At 32.2% G+C, this 22,369-nt stretch overlaps 1 protein-coding gene across 1 annotated transcript; it reads right to left on the bottom strand.

The window, feature by feature from the left end:
• Positions 1–1,306: 1,306 nt before the first annotated feature.
• LOC114401394 (protein transport protein Sec24-like At4g32640) lies at positions 1,307–19,251 on the bottom strand. Its single transcript, XM_028363906.1, has 25 exons — positions 19,093–19,251; positions 18,039–18,936; positions 17,190–17,423; positions 16,835–16,909; positions 16,182–16,280; positions 15,531–15,642; positions 14,249–14,376; positions 11,762–11,887; positions 10,734–10,814; positions 10,203–10,280; positions 9,975–10,067; positions 8,592–8,646; positions 7,658–7,734; positions 7,232–7,303; positions 7,007–7,090; positions 6,408–6,527; positions 6,261–6,329; positions 5,010–5,087; positions 4,724–4,862; positions 4,330–4,494; positions 3,721–3,866; positions 3,246–3,425; positions 2,915–3,003; positions 2,766–2,797; positions 1,307–1,762 (listed from the first exon to the last, which is right to left on the bottom strand). Exons 2-25 carry the CDS (start codon positions 18,858–18,860, stop codon positions 1,653–1,655), a joined length of 3,264 nt encoding a protein of 1,087 aa, XP_028219707.1. The 5' UTR covers positions 18,861–18,936; positions 19,093–19,251; the 3' UTR covers positions 1,307–1,652.
• Positions 19,252–22,369: the final 3,118 nt, after the last annotated feature.

Raw genomic sequence — 22,369 nt, forward strand, 5'->3', positions numbered from 1 at the left:
CCCCACAAAATAAAGTCGTCATCCTCGTCGTAGTCAGTTGTATCGAATAAGTCAACGGCGTCCCCTGGCCATCCCCATCTAGTCCCCATCCCTGTGCAGTATAGGAAATGGGGAACGCCACCTAGTAGGTGTCCCTGTGCTTTATGGGTTAAGGAATCCCAAGGTCTTGTTTGGGATGATTTTTAGTTTTGAGTTTCAAAGTTGTTAAAAATAACAATCAATTTTTAGTTTCAAAAGAAAATTAAATCAGTTTTTAAGTTCTAAATAAACTTATTTTGAAAGTTTCATATCATATTAAAATTAGATTGAATACATTTGTGTGGTGGATGATGACATCAACAGTGACGACGACGATAGAGATACCAATAGTGATCACAGTGATAATGGTGGTGACAAGTGGTTGTAGTGATGTCGATGGGGGTGATGTGGTGTTGGTAGTTACAATCAGTGGTGATGACAATGATAGTGACAAAAGTGGTGACATTGATGACAATGGTGGTGATGGTGATAGCGACAATGATAGTGTTGGTGGTGGCACCATGTGTTGACAATGTGATAGTGATGGTGATTGCGACAACGTTGGTGGTGATTGTGGTGACGATAATGATGATGACAATGTCGGTGATATTGATGGCGGTGATGTTGATAACAATGATGGTGATAGTAACAATCAGTTATAACAGGTAGTGGTGTGATAATGACGATAATAAAGGTAGTATTGATGATAGGGATCATAGTGATAACATCAAAAAGTGTCATTGTTATGAAAAATGTATTTTTTTTTAAACTGAAAATCAAATTTGCAAAATCTATTTTTTTTATTTGTTTTGAAAATGGATATAAAAAATATTTCAAAAATAATTTAAAAATCTTTTCAACCTCATTTTTATCAAATAGGTTTTATTTTGAAAATTACATTTGAAAACCAAAAATAAACTCAACCACTCAAAACGGATCCTAAAGTACAAATATTTTTATTGGAAGACAAAAAATTACACTTCCCGTGATTTTTTTATGCTCTTATAGTTTACATAATAAATATTTTCTTTTTAATTCTTTAATCTATTACTAAGGGCATTGATTAACGAGACTTTTTAGTTTTGTTCCAAAACTAAAGATATTTTACAAATCCAAGACTAAATTCACAATTTTTTCCAACTATACCCTTATTTACAATTATTAGTGCATTGAATAACCACTCATCAATGAGAATGTCCACTTAACATGATTAAATAGGGGTATTGTAGTCTAAAATTTTATCAATTAATATTTCTTAATGGATGTGCACTAACCTTGAACATCTATAGTTTTGGAATGGAGGGAGTACTTATCTTTGTCCTCTCTCTATTTATTAAAATATAAATGAGACACATTGTTAATATCCCGCATGAAAACACAATTGCCAATAAAATTTGATTTGTCAGGTAACTATAAAACCCAAAAAAAAGTAAAAACTTCCTCAGAAAAATCCAACTATCACCAACATTAATTAACTTATACATGTACATCAACAAAACTTGTGTCTTCTGGTATTCCTCTGTCAAACTCAAGGCAATTGAATGCACATAAATATGCAGAATCTCACCTATACTTGGGGCTTGCTCTATCATTTAGGTCTAAAAGCTTGCAAAAATGAAGCTGCCATATACTCGTTATGATGACATTTTATTTTGAATTTGCCTATGAACATGGATAAGAAACTCTACATAGGAGAAGCCACCTGCGCTCTTGTCTTCTATCATATACGAGAAGAATAGCATTCCTGATGGATGGTAAATAAGATAGGTTAAGTTAAAAAAATCAAGAACAATGTACACCATCATAATACAGATTTCTTTCTTCTATTTTAATACTTCCTAGTCTAAACTAGTCTAGCATAATAACTACTAATCTTAGTAAACAATGCAGCATTTGATTAAGATTTCCTGAAAAAAATGCTCTGTTGAAAATTTAGCAGACAAGTTGTAAATTAAGTCAAAGCATGATAGACTCACTAACCATATTACTTTTGGAACTTGAAACTAATATTTCTAATTGTTAAAAACAATGTTTTATTCTAAAAAAATGTGTTTTGGTCATGTGAGGCAAGTAATCGCTACAACATAGCATAAAGTAACTCTGCAAAGAAACTAAAATCCTAGCAATGGGAGAGCCTAAATCCAATCAACATATTCTACTGCTGCTAGTATATATACTGCCTACATTACAAGTACTGCTCCATGATATACCAACCCAGAAAAGTTTCACACATAACAAAGCATCCTCCTTGGAATTTGCCACAATAAATCATGAAACGAAAAAATAGAACCATTGAGCATGTATAAAAATCAGGAAGAATGCTTGGGGTCAAAGATTATGAAAGATGGTTAATTAAAATGTTCGGTTGAAAGTTACAAAGAAAACTAGTGTGTTTGGTATTTTTAATTAAAAAAAAAAAGGTTGTTCGTTTGGTGTTGAATAATGCTGTGGACATCCTCGAGTTTTGGACACCAAGTACCTAGAAGCAATGTTTTTTTCCAAGAAAACACAGCACTGGCTCAAGAAGCAAATATTACCAAAAGAGAGTAAGCAACATGTTTGAAGACTAGTCAATTGGAACAGTGAACTATTTTGAAAGACGGGAAAAAAATGAAGCATTGCTAATACGATTGAGGAATGAAGCCATGTGATTTTATGTTCTAAATTAACTTTCATGTTATGCTAGTACTTAAAAATCCAGCCTGCATTAAGCAACCAAGTTTACACAATCATTCTAATGCACTGACCTGATGGATCTCCTTTCCTGCAGAGCTTGAACCTGCCAGAGAGTTAAAAAGATTATTTAAAATTTGCATTTTATTTAGTCATCAAATCACATGAAAGATTATTTTACCAGGTCTCGAACATGCTATAATTGTTGAAACAATTAACTTACCGGAAGTAGGAACATCTTTGCCGCCGTATCTCATTTACCACTTCATTTAACTTCTTTGATAGTGGATTGTCGTACTGCTGCAATACAAACTGATAAAACACGATTGTTAACTTTGGATTGCCAGTTCTAAACCATAAAACAACATGATTAAAATAACTGTTTCTTTCATCACCCTAAAGAGTCCTGTGACTAAAATACATACACCAGGCTATGATTTAAGGATGATAGAAAATTCCCTTGAAAAAACCCACAGTTGGGGGTAGAATTTGACAGAAAATGTGCTGTTAGACAGACAATGGCGATAAGAAAGACAGGACAGCATGGAAATTACCAGGGTAGGGACTTTGTCAACTGTAGCAACACCAAACAGTTTCTGCACGATGTCTGGATTCACAGAGTCTCCAACATATATCAAACAATCATGACCATTCTCAAGAAGATATATTCCATCATCACTGATGTGTTCACTAGAAAGAGGAAGAAAGGGAGGAATAACAGAGTCATCATCTTCCTGCAATTTATAAAAATCTATTAGTGTCTCAAGAAGTAATATAAAGATGAGGTTGGGTTTACTAGGCACCACCGCACCAGTGTAAAACATATAATAGTCAAAAAACATCAATCATATTAATCAAATAGCATGTACCACATGCCTATTTTTAAAAACAGGCATTTGGTATCATTTTCAAAGTTAGATACATTATCAAGTTCGGATTAAGTACTTTATAATATGCTGTTCAATCAAAATGTGTTTTGTACAGAACATCGTGATTTTTCATAATCATATATTCTTTTGACATGATTACCTTTGAGTCAAGATCATGGATAGCCATCATCCTAGGATACACAAGTGGTATTGCTAATGGAGCAGAGATAGAGGATACATAGTTTATCCAAAATGACCGTTCATCTATCTTTCCTTCTGTTCGCAACCCTGTACTCTTAGTTAATGCTGAAAAATAAATGAATAATGAATTAGCACCCAACTTGTACGGGCCTTCTTAAGGAGATCATATCATCAAAGTTTTGAATTTCATTAATCAAGATTGGCCAGTGACAAATCAAGCAAAAGTAAATCAGCTTTTGATAGCCATCATCTATCTAAAACACATGAAAACATATCCACGGTATTATCCAATAAAACACAGGAAAATTTCTTCAAATGATATCTTCTAAAATGCAGAATTATCCAATTCAATTTTGATCACACTAGTTAGTGCCTTAGTGGCATATCAATGTAGGAGTGAAAAAAATAAAAACATAAAAATATAAAGAAAAAGAAAATTGGTTAAAGATGATCTGGTTGATATGCAAGGTAGAATAAAACAGATGAAGAAACTATGATAAATAATATCTTTAGTTTCACAGCATTGTTCATCAGAAAATTTCTGAAATGCATGAAAATTCATACATACCAAGTGTGTACAGGGGCAAAAGCTTTAATGCCTCCGGAAGAATAAGTTGTCCAGATGAGGATACAGTAGCACAAAATTTACGGTATGAAAATAGTGCATTGATGCAAAGGTTTGTCACTTGTTCCCGAACAAGTGGGAGTGGCTTTGACGGAATCTCACTAGCAGCTGCAAGAAAAAAAAAGTGTTAAAATTCCTACACCCAAAAATTATACCTATAAACACCATCTAAAATATGAACAGAATGACACCACCATGGGAACATTTAAAATAAATAAAGCCAACAAAATTCAATATAGAGCTGCTAACAATTTACAGTCAATATCTGGCAATCACAATTGTCAAAAATAGAATAATTGTGATGGCAATGCATATCAAGGATAAATGATATATTTACCTTGCTTCAAGAAACAGCAAAATTGAGTATCCAAGTCAGCTGCACGGAACAGATTACTGAGCATACTAGTGACGGGCAGAGACAAGGTTATGACACGTATTCTTCTTTGGCCATACACAGTTGTGTAAAGAAGGGCACACTGAATAATGAAAAGAATACATAATCAGAACAAAATGAGTAGAATATTTTCATCCACAGTGACTAACAAGTTTCCAAGAGTGATATAAAGTGAACTGACGATCATAAAACCCTTGGAATATACTCGAGCAGTAAACCTCCCAAATACCTGAATAGCACATTCTGATCCATCCTGTAACTTATCATCATGTTTCAAAGTTACCATGAAAGTTTTGTCACAGTCAATCTGCACAAAAGAATAATTAGGCCACAAGTTGAGTATGTCAAAGTATCTTTATGGAATTCTAGTTTTGGTCAACATAAGAAGAAATGACATGGTACCACTTGTAACTTTGCAAGTATATAAACACCACAGACCGCACATCAAATGTTGTTTACATCTATTTCTAGGAAAACTAATCTAGCAATACCACCCTCCCCACCTCTTTTCTCTTTTAATTGTTTCCTAGCCAGCTGATTGATGGCATCCACTCAAATAAGCCAAAATAGTAAAATACTAAAATGTAGTGTGCAAATAAAATAACAAAATTCACCCACAACTTAAAAAAAAAAGTAAATAAAATTCAAGCCTCCAGCACTTCAGTACTTTAGTATGTAATAGCTATCGATTAAACCAGTTCCATCAGTGATGATGACTTTCCAAATCCTAAGAACAACCAACTTCATTAAACAGAGATCTTCAAGACAACTCCCTTGGCTCTCAATTTTGTACAACCTTGTTTGTAACAGGAAAAAATGTGTGGAAGGTGGAAATTTTAGGGGTTGGTATCTTACGGGGAAATACAAATGGAAGAAGCTAACTCCAGTGCTCAATGACAGCAGGCAAATTTCAGGCAGGGATTTGAGAGAGAAATTAACAGAATATTTTTTTATTGATGATATCTATGATGATATAATGATCTTAGTAGAAGTTGGTATTATTTTACCAACAAACGTGTGTAAAATTTTCATTAGAATTGGAGGTCACTGCATCAAATAAAAAATGGATTCCACCCCCCTCCTTTCAATTATATATCTCTCTGCATAATTTACACATAATCCAAAAATATTAACTGAATCTAAACAATACAACAAAGTCTAGTTGGTGACAATATTGATTGCATCTACCCGGTATACAGCTAGCTTAAGCGATTATGGAACGCTTATACACCACCTAAATTGTAATAGTCTTGTTCCAAAGAGGATTAATCCTGGGAGTTTAGACATTTTTAATTATATTTGAATTGTGATTTGGTATATATCAACACGTCAGTTACATCATAGATCTAAAATGCCAACAGATCTTAATATCATTTAATCATCAATGTGTTCATGCACGCACATAAATAAAAATATGCTTAAGGTTGCCTATACACATGCATTTAGTTATTATATCCAGAATCAAGAAAATTATACATACCCCGGGTAGGTCAACATCAGTTGGGATGCGTTTACAGAAGTTGCCATAGTATTCCTGCACTTGGATACCCTGGCAAAAGAACAAAAATGAAAATTGCAGAGCCTATATGTTGTGTGACAAGGTAGCAAAGAAAGTGAAACAGACTACCTGACTGCACCTCACACGCATTACAGCCTCAAAACCTTGTGGCCTAGTGATGTTCCATCTAAGATCATTGTAAAGTTTTGCAGTATCAGAAAGAGCTGAGAAGGGGTAATAGTAATAGACCTGGAAAAAAGTGAGAAGTTACTTTAATATGTAAAACACATAATTGAAAGAAAAAAAAAGTAAGAATGTAATAAGTGATGTAGAATAAAACACACAACATTAATTATTACATAATATTATCACTTTTAAATATTTTCTTCTGATATGAACTTTTGACTTGTTAACAATCATAGAAGCCTTAACAAAGATGGTACCATTGCAAAACCCTTTATGATTATACACACACATACATACATAAAATTTTCAATTACTTCCCCCTTTAACTCCATTTCCTTCATTAAAAATTTCCAGCAAGTGGTTAAAAGCATCTCTGGCATTTTCAAACAGATAAATTTATACACGTAGAGAAGATTAAAAATAACACTAATTTCTTCATCCTTACTGCAAATAGCTGATCAATTCATTTCAAATAAAAACCAATGAAGGCTAATACCTAAATCATTTACTTCAACGACCAAGCCATAAAAATTCATGTTTACCTGTCCACCAGTAGTCCGTGGGATAGCAGATATGGAAGCGATGTCTACATAAGTCTGAGTAGTCACAAACACATCAACACAAACCTGCAGCATGAAAAAATAATTATACTTGACTGATCCATATCAAGCCAACCATCAAATAAGCTCACAAGAAAAATCAACCAGCAACCTCAACCAGACATAAAAGTAATGCCTGAATCACAAGCAAAAGTACTCAAGATCAACCTGATACTCAGCAAATTCAACTGCCAGTTCCTTGAACGCTTTGTCTGCTGGTTGAAGTAACTTATGGGCTTCCTGAAATTCGACAAGAATGGGATTTCATGGAAGAATATGCAAAAACTATCAGCACCAAGTAGAACAAATAAAACAATATTAGATGAATCATCCACAACATATTATGCAGATGAATATTTTACATATTTGCTAATATAAATCAAATGTCAAATATTACATCTATGAAAGTTGGTATCCTTTCCATTTTCATCACTAGATACAATGGGACTTGCAAATATTTGGAATGAATCTCATCCCATGTCACCATCTATCAAGGTTGAGCTTATAACAAGGAAATGACATAAATAACAATTGATATATTTTCTATTAAAAAGAAAAGAATCAACAATTCAACAACCAAATTGAGACAAATACCTTTTCACCTGCAGAGATATTTGTTCTACCTTCAGCCTCTCGTGCAGAAAGTGCACCAATGCCTATAGATGGCAAGACTGGAGACAACAGACCAAAGTCATGAAAAATACCAAACATACTAAATGATGAACCAGACAACAAAACACAGATATGGTCTTGCAGAAAAGAAGGAAATAAAGAAATGGACAAGATAAAAACAAAATAATGACAAGAAACTGAACAAAAGATTAAAGGGAAAATCCAAACAAGCATACAAATGAAGGTCTAACCACTAGGGGCAAACAAAAATAATTCTAACATTACTCGAGGTGTTAAAATATTTAATGGCATGAACAATTAATGGCAGGGACTACAATTTATTTACTTTTGACAAAGACGCAGATTTTAATGAAAAGAAAAGCTTTTAGATAATGTCAATGGTGATGCTTACTCTTAGAATGTGAGTTTTTGGCCTAATTCAACTCAAAAGCTAACTCATAGGGTGAGGGTTGAGCCCCACTTATATACTCTATCTTGGCACTATCTCTAGCCGATGTGAAACTTGGATTTTTCCAATATTTACTGTGGACTTCTTACATGCTGCATCAACATACCATATTAATTCTTTTATTTATTCAATTTCTGTCATTAAACTGTGTTTTTTAACCAGATTTTTTTAAGATATTCTTTCATTTTAACTTAATGTGTAATTCAGAATATTTGTAACTTTCTAATTTAGACACTGACTTTTACTGAAGTCATATCCAAATTCCCCGAAAGAGAAAAAGAATTGGTCACATAAAAAATGTGGCAGATGCATACTTTCAAGCAAGAAAATTAACATAACATGAATTTATATATCCCATCCAATCATGACCCACTTAGGATGTTGATAGCAAAAATTATGTAATATAAAGATCAATTATTTAACAAATATATAAGCTGAGAAACTCACCTGACTGGAAAACCAACAGCTTTCCTCCAGTGTCCTTCATTGCAAGGAAAGCCGCCTAAAAGCAAAAGATAACGGTATAAGCATTAACATATTTTCATATAATATTTTGATTTGTCTGGGATAGAGGAATGTGCCAAATTGTCAAACTTAGTGAGAAGGCAGTAAAAATAATGGCAAATGCCAATAGCCTGTTAGGAATCCTTTGGTTGCTAAAGCATACCACAAGAGAATTAGATAAGTAATAGCCAATGGAGAACCTAAGCAACGAATAGAATGTAAGGGGTAGAAGAGGTATGTCGAATTTGGGGTGTAACTACCTTGCGCACATGGCCAAGGTGAGTGGGAAATGTGAAACAAGGAAAAAGTTATGAGGGACAAGGTTAAAAAGAAGGGAAGGATTATGCTAGGAGGAATCTAATCATTGAGTGATAGTTTGGGGCCTTAGGGCAGGGAGGAAGCAGAGGGATTGAAGAGCTAGAAACCATTTTTGTTTCTGTTCATATTTTACTTCTGTCTGTTTCTGAGAGACCACAGAGGACTACCTCGGCAGTAAGAAGTTCATTCTCCATATTTTCCTAAATAAATCCGACATACTGGCATTTACAAGAGAAAAAATGACATTAGAAGAAAAGGAATAAATATGCAAAGGACAAGTGTACAACAGAAAGGTATTAGCAAAGCATGGCAGAACAAAGGGAAGTCAAAGTAGTTAGTTTTGACGGTTAGAACAGTTAGTTAGCTATGAGGGATTAGTTATATAACTAGGGAGAAATGGAGAAGTAAGGGTAGGGGGACAATTCAGGGAAATGTATTTCAAGAGAACCAAGCAAGTTCTCAATTGAAAAAGGAGAAACCCTTTGTGAAGGGGTAATCCTCAAGAGAGATTTTTCTCCATGTTCTGTTCACTTCAATCAAACAATAAAACAAGTTTTTTCTTTACTATGTTTCTGAGGTGCCCATAGACTCAAAACGGAACCCAAGCAAAAGTAAATACGATTAAATAACAAAGCCCTTCAACTTCCATGCATACCACAAAAAGACACCCAGTGAAACTTAAAATGCTATACATCATAAAGACATCCTACATACAACGAGGAAATTTGAAGGTGGGTGTAAATAAAACCTCAGAAATGCAGCAAGCTAGGAAGTTAAAGACTTCAGTTATGGTTGCTCCTTTATTATCATTCCCTTGTTTTGGGAATTACATATAAAAAGCAAGCATTAAAGAGCTTCCAAGGAGCTTTGGAAGTATGAAGGTAGAGAAAATCTAACAAGCAAGAAATTATATTAACATTAAAAAAAATGTTGATCCCAACTCTACAATCATCTCAGCAAACAACAAATAAAGATAAGTACAACTTTAAAGAAAAATAGAATGAATACCTTGATAGCTGCACCAAATGCTGATTCAGAGGTTCTATTATTTTGGAACATGGTAGGAATGCTTTCCAGAAGTAATTCTAAGTGTTGACGGCACTAAATACAAAAGAAGAAAACCAATTAAGTGAAGAACCATACTAAACAAAGGAAAATAAAACAAAGTAAATTACATCCTCTAATGATCATTTTATCTACCAAAATTCTGCAAGCATGAAAATATTTGTAACTAACCTCAGATAGTGGAACAATTACGTCAGTTTGCAAGGGAGTATAAACATCTTGGACATCAGGAACAATGAGCATCAGTGGCTACAAATTTTAAATTTCAAAATCAGCCTGAGAATAAATTACTCAAAACTGTAAAATGCAAAGAGCCAGTTATCTAAACTAATTACTCAATTACTTAGAACTTTAAATAGAAATTTCTCTAACAAGTTTAGAAGGAATATTCAGTAACAAGTTAAAAACATCAATATAAACAAATAATAATAGATAAGCAATGCTTCCACTACTCAGAAACAGGAAAAAAATGATTGCTCAGTTTCCTTGACAGCAATTAACAGTGCATTCTGTGGTATCATTCATCCTCTAAAAGCAGAATAATTCAAATTAAAGAAGCATACTGGCATTTATAACAAATTTTTCCATCTTCAATTTCACATAAATGATATATATTTTTCTAAAAAATGAAAACAAGAACTTACAACTAAATTTTCCAAATCAAAAAATCAGACTATGTATATTTGTGTACTTTTGTGCTACCTGCTGCAATGCACGTTTCAAGTTGTAGAAATGAATTGTTGAATCAAAAGTTGCAACTCCCACCAATGTGCGAGGACCCTCCTGTAGCAACAAGACCAAAAAATTTAGTCATAAAGTGTATGTCAAACAATATGAGATATTTGTAAGAATCTCTGGTCACAACACAAGGAAAAAACCCAAAGCTTCCTAATAGGGAAAAAAACATCATTTCAATATTCTTTATCTCCCTAGTCTCTTATTGTTGGTAAAAAAAGGTTGAATTCATTAATTGTATATCTGCAAAGTGCTTGAGGGAGATTAATACAATCACAATGTGCTATCTCTTAGTATGAATCCTTGAATGAGAAAGGATGAAACAAAGATCTGAAGCACACAAACTTCTCCCTTTTAAGCCCCCCACTCACTCATTCAGTTAGGGACCTAAAAAATATTTAATTTAAGCTCTATAATATATATATACTGTTGTAGAGCATGTGTGTTGAATGTAAAGAAATCACAAGTATAATTACAAATGATGAAGAGAAATAAGGGGAAAATTTAAGTAAACTCATTCCTGGTTGCTAGGAATAACATCATTCTCACTTCCAAGTTCCAAGAAAACATAGTCTAGAATTTGCACTTATGACCTAACTCAATCCTGCAAAACTAGCTTGTAAAAAGACTAGGTGAGGACTGCCCAACTAATAACTTATAAGCACTACTTAAGTCATATCTCTAGTCAATGTGGAATCTCAACCACCTAGCCAACATCACGGTAGCTGCACACTACGATGCTTCACTCAATCTTTCTAGTCATCCCTGCAATAGGTATCCCTTTCCAAGACATTGGCAACTAACTAGGCTGCAATTAAGGCGAGCTAGGAGTGAAGAATCTTAAAGGTATCCCTTTCCAATCTAAACAGAGTATAATGAAGCAATGAGTTCGAGTCCAATGAAACAAAAGAAAATTTGGAAAATGTTAAGCATCAATGCATCATACAAACTGTCATATATAAATTATTGATAAGTTGTCTATAGTTAGAACTCACAGGAAGGTCTTTGTCTTTAATAACTCGAGTTATGGCACTGCAAGCTGCAGCTGTTGCACCAGTTTGAACAGCATTCATGGATACATCAATGAGAAAGAAGTATACAGCAGGCATTGGATCACGGACCTACAGAAAATAGTGAATCACACACCAGTCATCATCACAGACACTAATTGAAGAAACAAGAATAACAGAAATATAAAACTTATTCCAGACTGAAGCATAAACTGCTTAGAGACATGAAATAAATTAAGCCAAACATATAAATCAACCACACATTATCAGTATACAGATGATCAAAGAAACATGGCTCAAATAAGAGTAAACAGATATTTATAAAACAGGCAGCAATAGCATAATAAAATTTTTTTGCTCAGCAAAAATAGGTGATATATTATAAATAAGTACCAGAGGTACTAAAATACATAAAAGAACAAAATTGTCTCTATTTTATTTACAGTTGATATTGGGACAGAGAGATTTTCTAGATATTTACAAAAGTACAATTGCTAAAAAATTATGAGGTTTAGATATTTAGTAATCTGTTATCTGTTAATAATTTTAGGCTAGGAACATTTTTTATAAATCAAAATACTAGATTAACCTCACCTGGTGGGATAAGTCTGTTGTTAAAATAATGGATTAATTCTAAAATTTTAATGTTTCCATTTGGGCTTTAGGCCATTTAAATGTTACTGGGTATAATTTTCATATTTAGGCCTCACTTATTGGTTATTATAAGTGGGGAGCTTAAATACCATAAAAGCACCTATTTGTTCTCAAGCCATGTGAGAGAAGTTCAGGAACTTTTATTGGAAAAGACCAGTGGATTATCTTATTTATGAAAAACGACTCACCTGATTACCTCTGGAATAATTAATCCTATTATGAAGTAATGCAGTAATCCTTTTTCATGAAATGAGATCATCCTATGGTCCTAATATCAACTTTCAGGCAGTCACAATTGCTCTCTTATTAAATTCCACTTATGCATCCAAGTAGTGACAATTTTATTCAAGTTTAGTTTCTTTTCCAATGGTTATCAAACTCTCGAGTTAACTCTTAAATTCTTAAGATTTTATGAGCCTATGTAGACAACACGAGTTAACTTTCTAGTAAACTCTTTTTTGGGTAAACTCGGTAAACTCATGTAAATTCACATAAACTCTCGAGTCAGTTAGCAAGTCAACGAGTTTGAAATCGACTATAATTTAGAGCTCTCCAAATGGGCCCAAACCCACAGGCCAACCTGGCCCATCACTGGTCCGGGCTGAGCCCAAAAAGAGTGAAAATTTTGCAATTGATTGTAAAACTTGACCCAATCCATCCAGGTTGAACCCATGGTGGGCCAGGTTAACTCACCTAAAAAGTAACCGATTAGTATTTTATAATATTTTTTTAAGACTTTAATGGGTTTTGTTTATTTAACTAAAAATAGAGTAAAATTTACCTAAAATACACTCTTAGAATTTTGTAATATTGTTCAACATTATTTTATTTAGTATTTTGTTCAAGACTATTTTTAAAAATTTTTTTATTATAGTTCTAGACTTCTAGCTTGTGATAATGTCTAGTTGTGATGTGTGGATAGTGGAATATTTAATTTAACTAATATTTTTCTAATTTATTCAAATATATTTTTCTAAAAAAATTGATTTTTTTGTTGAATTTTCTTTTTTTTAAAAAATATTTTTATTTTATTTTAGATGGGTTGGTGGGCCAACCCGTTTAACCCACAACCCATGATCGGTCGGGCCACTTTTTTCTACAATCAACTTTGAGTGGGCAAGTTTGGACTGACCCATTTAAGGGGTGGGTCGGGCCCAACAGGCCGGGCCAACCTGTTTTTGACAACTCTACTATAATTCTTACCCCACAATGACAATATTTTACCATGACTCATAGTTTGAAGAAATTAACTCCTTTTTAAAATGTTTTCACTTTAATTTTTAAGAACTTACATATAATTTGGTCATTTATGTATTTTGGTCTTATTATCTTATACAGTACTAATGTACTCCTACACTTTATTATTGTGATTTGCTATTTGGCTTTATTATGAAGTTGAAATGCTAAATTATTGTTGTGTTAAGATTAGTTTGTTAAGTGTTATTTATAGATTTTTTAATATTACTTTTTCTATTATGTAAACAATTAGGAGTCTAAAAATCGAGTTTATATAAACTCTCGAGTTTGACAATCTTACCTACACCTTAAATTTTTTGGTAAAGTGTACTTCAACAACTGCCAACCAGTAATTGTGTTTTAAGGCTAAGGCTAAGATTAAGAAGGACCAGGTTTTAACCATGAAGGACTAAATGTCACCTCAATTTCAACAAATATTACACATTCAAACTATTTAAATTGATCATTTTTCTAATGATAAACAATCAATAAAAGAAATACACACTCAAAAATTCATATTCATATAGCCTTGTATATTTTATTTTTTTGGTATATAGCCTTGTATATTTTACAAATACTAACCATGAATTCTTTTGTAGCAACAAACTCAACCGTTCCTCTACACAGCTCAGGTCTTTCATCAGCATCTCTACGCCGACCATCTGGACCTAAATTGCAGTGGTAGTCCCGTGGAGTTTCATCACTAAATCCTGTAACAGACATATATCAACAACAAAATGTTCATGTCACAAAAAGACCAAAAGCAAAATATTGAATAATCCTATCATAAAGAAGCTAGAATAATGAGAAAAATAGGGAGGCCATATAAGTGGTCCAGTGAATTTTCTTAAAAAAAACTAAAAGCTTGATCAGAGCTACTTTCCATCTTAATTGCACATTGTAGGATCACATGCAACACAAGGCTGTTTACCCTGATATGTGTCATGACTCATGCATACTTGATCAGAATCTATTCTTACATGTTCTTCAGCGTTTATGAAATTGTTCAGCCTTTTTGATGAATGAGGGATCTTAAGTCCTTTGGATAAAACTTGGTGACTAGTTTTAGTGGTTTTGGTAGACGGTAGAATTGAAGAGGCTAAATTTTTAATGTAACAAACGATATATGCTATTATTTGATGGCATCTCATTGACACAGCAGCTGATTTTTTAAAGGGTTTTCCTTAACAGATATGAAGAGGAATTAGGCAGCTTCACTCCATTGATGTCTTCTCTTTCTCTCGTTACATTATATTTCCTTTTTTTCTCCTAAGGAGGAGCCCTCATCATCCCCTAATCACATTTAGAGTGTGTTGGGGTAAGGATCGTAATTAAGGATTATTAAACAAGTGTTTATCATGTAAGCATTTATATTTAAGTATTTTCTATTACTGAAGAGCAAATAGGGTTAAACTTTTTTCATATAAGTTGTAAGCTGTTTTTATAAGTTATACTATACAAGTGCTTATGTCATAACTCATAAGATATTTTCATAAGCTAAAAACAACTTATTGATATACCATAAGCTATTTTCATCAGTTTTTTAAAACATTTATACAAGTGCATATGTCATAAGATAAGCCTAAATAAGTTGTAAATAAGTTCTTCCAAATGCATCCTTAAAAGTAAGCATTAACTAATTCGTGCCTCAAAAGCAGAAACTTGTGATACAAGCAACAATTATCAACCAACCACTATTAATTTTACCCGCCAATGACAAAATAAAGCTTCCCATTTCTCCTCTCTTCATTCCAAGGGAAAGCAATGTAAAAAGTTATATCCCATGTCATTCGCAGCTTCCATAGTATATGACAACAAACAACAGTAGGATGAGCAATTGTATAACAGATATAATAGTACTAACCACACAAGTTGCAGATGAAACGTCTTCCCTGATCAATGAATTTCATGAAGGGATTTATGTAAGCCTTGCAACGAGAGCAACGGACAGGACCACTCTCCCCAAAATCAACAACCTATAATAGTAGGTATTCAGCCAAAAGATTTATTTTTTAAAAAATCTACACAAATTCTTCAATGAAGGCAATATGTCAGAAATAACAGAGTAAACTTAATGATAACTGAGTGAACTAAATGAATATTATAACATAGCTTACATTCACCACTACAACTGTACATAAACAGGTTTGAAGACAGTATTTTTGGGATTAAAAGAAGTCACTGATCTAATTAGTATAAAGTTTAAAAGTTGAAAAACCTATAGGAAAGAAGGGAAATATTTTTCAACATTCCCGAAGGAAATACTAGCAAATGTGAGAAGGAAACAGAAAGTTACAATATGAACAAAGAAACCCAAAGGCTGTCAGTATGCAACTTTTCCCCAAACAGATGTGTCACAAGTAGCTAGCAGGCCATCAAACATTTGAGAAAGATAAAGCAAAGTCCTAACTTCTTTAAAAAAGAAAAAACACAAATACAGAAAACATCTATGACTAGCACTTAAACAAAAAATAACACCAGATGCAGAAACTTCAAAGAAAGAAATCATCAGTACTTGAATGGGCTCCTCAGATGGGTGTGGAAGGGCCAAAGGTTGGACTAACATAGCCAACTGCATTCCTGATGTTGTCAAAAGATCAGCAGTGAAAGGAATCTGTTTCATTCAACAAAGCAAATGAAAGAAAATCAATACAAAATAACAACAGAAATCTCTACATTTTCAAATTTAAGTAACCAACCTCAGAAAATTATTGTGTGACTAAAGTTCACTTCAATTAAAAGAAATTTTTTTAGAAAGAGAAGAACACAGCAATAGAATGAAGCATCTTCTTAAGAGAAAAAAAAAATCCCTTCAAAAGCCAAACCATAAAAAATACATCAGAAGAACAAATCCTTTTAAGCAACCACAAAATAGAAGCCACAAAAATACAGCTCTATAAAATCACGTGATAAAAAAGGGGGGTTCTCGGTGCATGAGGCTCCCACCTAATGGGGTCTATGGAAATAGATGTATACATCCTAATCCCCACAAGTGGAGAGGCTATTTCCAAGACTTGAACCTGTGACATTGAGGTCATGAGGCAGCAACCTTACCACTGCACCAAAACTCATCCTCTATACAAACAACACAAGCAAGAAGCCGAGAAATCCTAGCATCTCTCATGACCTTGTTTAAATCTAAAAAACATTGTAGATATTAGATATGACCTGATTTATTGTGCTCTTCATGTAACGTGGACTGCAATTCCCTGTATCTCTTACAATGAAATCACTTGTAGCAGGCTGTACAAAATTAAAAAATAAATATTAATGCTAATTATGCAATGTAAATGACTTTCCAGAAAGCATCAGCTAAGAAACTATAAATTTTTGTCTTTAGAAAAAGGAGTAATATAAAATGAAAAAGATAATAATGGAGAAAAGGAAACTGATAATACCAAGAACCAAGAACATGCAAGCACATTTAGCAAAGCCTCAACGTCAACATAAAGCCAAGTTCTCTCTTTCTCTAGTTCATTTTTTAAAAAGAAAGAAAAAACATATATAATTTTCGGATGACTACCGGAGGAATAGTTGCCTGGTTGCCTTGACGAGTGTCATGCAAGATCACTGAGGAACCTGGAGTAGGTCTTGGAATTTGATTGGGATCAATTTTGGAAGGCCCTGCCATGGGGGCTCCAGTTTGACCAACAGCAGGTGATATGGTAGTAGTCATAGATTGATTTGGCAGTGGTGGTTGCATGCCAAACATCCGAGGACCCTGTGAAGGACCAGGAACTGGAGGAGGTGGTGCTACCTACATAATTCCCAATAATCAGAATCCAGACCACTTTTCAAAAGATGGATAAATGCATATAGGGCATATTAAAACACAGTTTGGGTACTAGATATGAAATGTTTACCATTGTCAAATGCATATTCATTGTCTAAATATCCACAATAACAAAACACTGGTTCTAAAACACCATATGAATAGGCAATATCCACAATAACAAAATACAGGTTCTAAAACACCAATATACAAACCTGTGTGCACAAATTAGAAGAGCTGTGTCAGACAATTTTACATGGTTCTGAAGACCAAATTTAATACCCCATAACTAAAATGGTCTTTTGTTAGAATTAGGAGCAGAATCTATAAATATAAACTGATCCTACAATGTGGCCAATATGCTTGGCATAGAATCAACAATTTTAAATGTGTATACTTAAGTTTTATAACTCTCTGGGTGTATTAAATATCCAATGCCTGTTTTTAAGCTATTCCAAGACTCTTTGCAACACTAAGATTCTGATATAAAATTCTACTTGTAAAAAAATTTCTACTTTTGAAACCAACTAATATATTGTAGCTAAAATTTGGATAAAAAACATTCCAATACAATAAAGTTCAGATGTAGAGAAGTGCTACCTGCTGAGATTGCATCTGCCAAGTAGGTGCTCCAAAAGGTGAACTTGGAGGCTGCATTATTCCTTGAGTTACATTGGGATATGGGGGCTGGGGCTGAACAGGAGGGCCGGGAGGAGCTCTCATTGTTGGTGGAGGTCCAACTGAATGTTGTGGAACACTGCTAACCGGAAAGCGTTGGGGACCTGGCATGGGCCCAGCAGAAAATACAGGTGGCCCATTACTCATCAAATTACCGGATGCACTTGTAGGGGGTAAGACAGGGGGAGTACTAATTGGTGGCGAAATAAAAGGACTTGGACTAGGACCTGGACGACCACCGAGAGTTGGTGGAGGTGGCGCAAGTGAACTGATTGGGCCCGGAGGAGGAGCCCCAGAAACTGGCGAGGCACCAAAAGCCGAAGAACTGGATGGTGGGAGAGAATTGGGAGGGGGTCTTGACACAAAAGACGGAGGTTGACCAGGAAGTGGCCCAGTAGGCCTTCCAGGGGCAACATTTGGTGGTACTGTAGAAAATGGCGGTCCAGTAGGAGGCCCTGCAGGCCTCACCACTGCTCCTGGAGGTGGACCGGGTCGTGAAAATGGAGGCGAGGAACCAGGGATCCCCGGCGAAGGGGCCGAGGAAGAAAAAGGTGGCGGCTGACCAAATGGTGGAGGTCTAGAAACAGGATTTGAGGTCATGGGAGGCCGATTAAGATTCAAATTCTGCATATTATCAGCTAGTGCTTCAGGAGTACCCCTAATGTTAGGGATGTAATTAGGGGGAGGTGGCTGTGCTGTGTTACTGCCGGGTCTAGGTGCCCCGGGAGGCACAGGAGCAGCCATTACTCTATCCAATCGAATCGAATCAAATCCAACGTCAATTTCTGACAATCCTCCTTCTGCTTCGCCAGATCCAAATCTACAGGAAACACAGATTCATAAATCATCACAATATTCCAGAAAATTGAGAGGAAAAAAAAAAAGAACTAACAAATGAGCGCGCAATCGAGGAATCAATCCGGCAAATGAAAATGAAAAGCAAATTGCGAGATCAAGTAAGGGAATATGGAAAAACCTGTTGCGAGATCGGTCGAATCTGCAAAATTGGGACCGGAAAGAGCTTAAATCGGAGAAGGGGGTTTTAGAGAATTGTTAAATGGTGCGTGAAAAATAGCTTATTATATCAGATCACTCTGCCTATTTGTTTCTTCGGTCATGTGTGACCGGTTTGGTTCGGGTTATTTCCTTACCAAACCTGCGCAATGTTTTTATCGCCTTGTGGTCCAGATAGTGTATTTTTTTTTCTTCTAAATATTCAGTATATTATTGAATTATAAGTATTTAGATTATATAAAAAAATATTAGGTATATTATAATCTCTCTCGCACTACAATTGCCACTGTATTTCCTCTTTTTATATGCTAACAATGTAACGCAACTCATTTTTTTTCTTGTTGAAATCAATCCACTCAGAGAAAACTTACTAATTTATAAAAACGTTAAATTATTCATTTCATTCCTAATTTGATGATTTTTATCTTTTTTATTCTTATGGTTTGAAAATAATGTTTTTAATTTTTATAATTTATAATTTAACATTTTTTAGTTCCTATTTTAAAAATTATTTTTTTAATTCTTATCATTTTTATTTTAATTTTTTTTAGTTCATATAATTTAAAATATTTTATATTTTAATTTCATTTTAATTTTTACTATGAGTAATATTATTAATTACAATTAACTACAAAAATATTAATAAATAATTTGTAACCAATTTATCATAAGATAATTTATAATAAAAAATAATTTATAATTTATAACTAATTTGTAATTAATTATTTTTATATTTTTTTAATAATGATTAAAAGGTAATTAAAATATAAATTATAGAAATTAAAAATATTACTTTCAAACTATAAATACTAAAAAGAATTAAAATACAAATTATAACGACTAAAAAGAATAAAAAACTGAAAAAATCATTTTCAAAAATTAAAAATATAAGAATTATGAAATTATAAACCACAAATGAGTTCTTATAAAAATAAAAAAACCAACAGAGTCGGTGCAACGGAAGTTTTATCCGTAAGTTTTTTTTTTTCTTCATAAAAGTTGTTTTTGTTAATCCATACTTTGTACCGCAGAAAATTGTAGATAGTGTATCTCAAAATATATACATTTTAATTATTTTAATCTTATATACTATAAAATAATTAAAATGTAGATAATTTGACCATATATTTCAGTCGGGTAACATTAATTATAGTAGTCAAATATTACACGTCAAATATTCATATACACTACCTTATATGAAATATTTTTTTATAATAAACATTATAATTATTATGTTGTATTAAATATTAATTAAGAGTACCAGAATTATAAAATGATTATATAATTTGAATAAAAAGACATAGAAATCAACCAATGACATTTATTTGTGTTATTTTAAAAAAAAATATTCGTAGCAAAAAGCATTTTTCTTAAAATATCTGCGATAATATTTTAGTAATAAACATGATAATCATAATTATTATAATTTTGATAATCTTATAATAATTCTAACATTTTTACTTAATAATAAATATAGTTATAATATTAATTCCTAAAAATATACAATTACATTAATTAATTAAGATAATTATAATTGATATGGAGTTTATTATTTAAACTTTCAAATTATATATAAAGATTGATTGAAATTGATTTACAATTGATAATTTGAATAATATCTCTGTATATACGCGTGTGCATGACAGTTTCTCATCATCAAATCTTTTTATTTTTCATTTGCACTAACTCCTCTTTCTTCTATACACTTAATTCTCTCTCATTCCTTATTTTTTAGTAATAGTGGCGGAATTAATACAAGAAAAAAACACTAAAATATGGGTAAGTTCATAACTCTTTTTTTTTTTTTGTTATATTTTCACCTCATTATTCATTCTCACACTCGTTATTTTTTATTTATTTCTTTCTTTGACATACCTTGCATTTCCAATTATTTTATCTTTTTTTCCTCACTTTATAGCCTTTAAAAGGGTAAAACGTCGAAGTCAAATAAGAGATGAATGTGAGGGTAAACCCATATATTATTTACTAATTTTTCAAATTCTTTTTTTTCAAAAATGTGTTATACTATTTTTTTATACGTAACTTAGTTTTTTTTCGTTTTTTTCCCTTTGTGAAAAGTTTTGATATTTTTTCATTTATATTTTTATTTATTTATTAGGCATTTTTTTTGTCTAACAAATATTAATATATATATATATATGAAAAATGTATGACCATATTTTTTTTTGTTAGTTTGATTTCTATGTTTCTTATTGAATTGTTAGTTGAATTATGTAATAACAAATATTAATTATTAAGTGTTAGATATTATCTAACATGAACGATTATTATGTGTGCGGAATAAAGAAGAATCTTTTATTGATATATGATAAGAAAGATAATGTAATGAAAAACATAACCAAGTCTTTGACCAAGAGTAAAATGTAAAAAATTAAAACAAATTTTTATTATAGGCCTTTTTTTAAATTCAAAGTATTTATTTTTTCAAAAATATTTTACATTTTTTCATTTTATTTCGTTTTCCTTTTTCTTTTAAGGTAAGCTTATAAATATTAATATTATTACTTAAATGTTTTTTATTTTTTCCAATAAATAACATTTCATAATTAATTTTTAACATTTTTTTTACAACTTATACTGATACGATAAGTTTAGAAAAAAGGAATTTCATAAAAGAAATAGAACATTAGATATAGAGTTATACTGTACAAAAAATTTAACCTTAATTTTTAGATTTTAAATTAAACATTATCTCCATGTTCATTTTTCTTTCTCTAAAATATATTTATTATTTATTAAAAATAAAGATTTTATTGCTAGGTGATAATATAATGTACATATAAAATTCATTAATATAATTGTATAATGAAATGTTTCTTTTTTATTTACATTTTATAATTTTACTCCATGAAACAGTAAATATAAAATATAAATTACCTATTTATATGATATCAATGTAAAGATTCATAATTTCTAGACTCATCAATTATTTTAATGCATGGACTCATAATAAAAGTTTAATATACCAAATATAATTGTAGAACTAAATACTAATTTTCATGCTAATTATAGTTTATTAAAATATATTTAAATATTTACTAACATATCTACTAATATACATTTAATAAAATTTAAATTAAATAATTATTAATATATTACAAATTCAAAATAATATAAAAAATTATCCTATAAGTTATAAAATATAAATTTAATAATTATGGTTGTGGTTGTGCAAGGCATGAGACACTATATTAATAAAAAGAAAAAAGAGGGAATAA

This window comes from Glycine soja, chromosome 20 (genome assembly GCF_004193775.1).
Source record: "Glycine soja cultivar W05 chromosome 20, ASM419377v2, whole genome shotgun sequence".
In the NCBI taxonomy this organism is placed as follows: Eukaryota; Viridiplantae; Streptophyta; class Magnoliopsida; order Fabales; family Fabaceae; genus Glycine; species Glycine soja.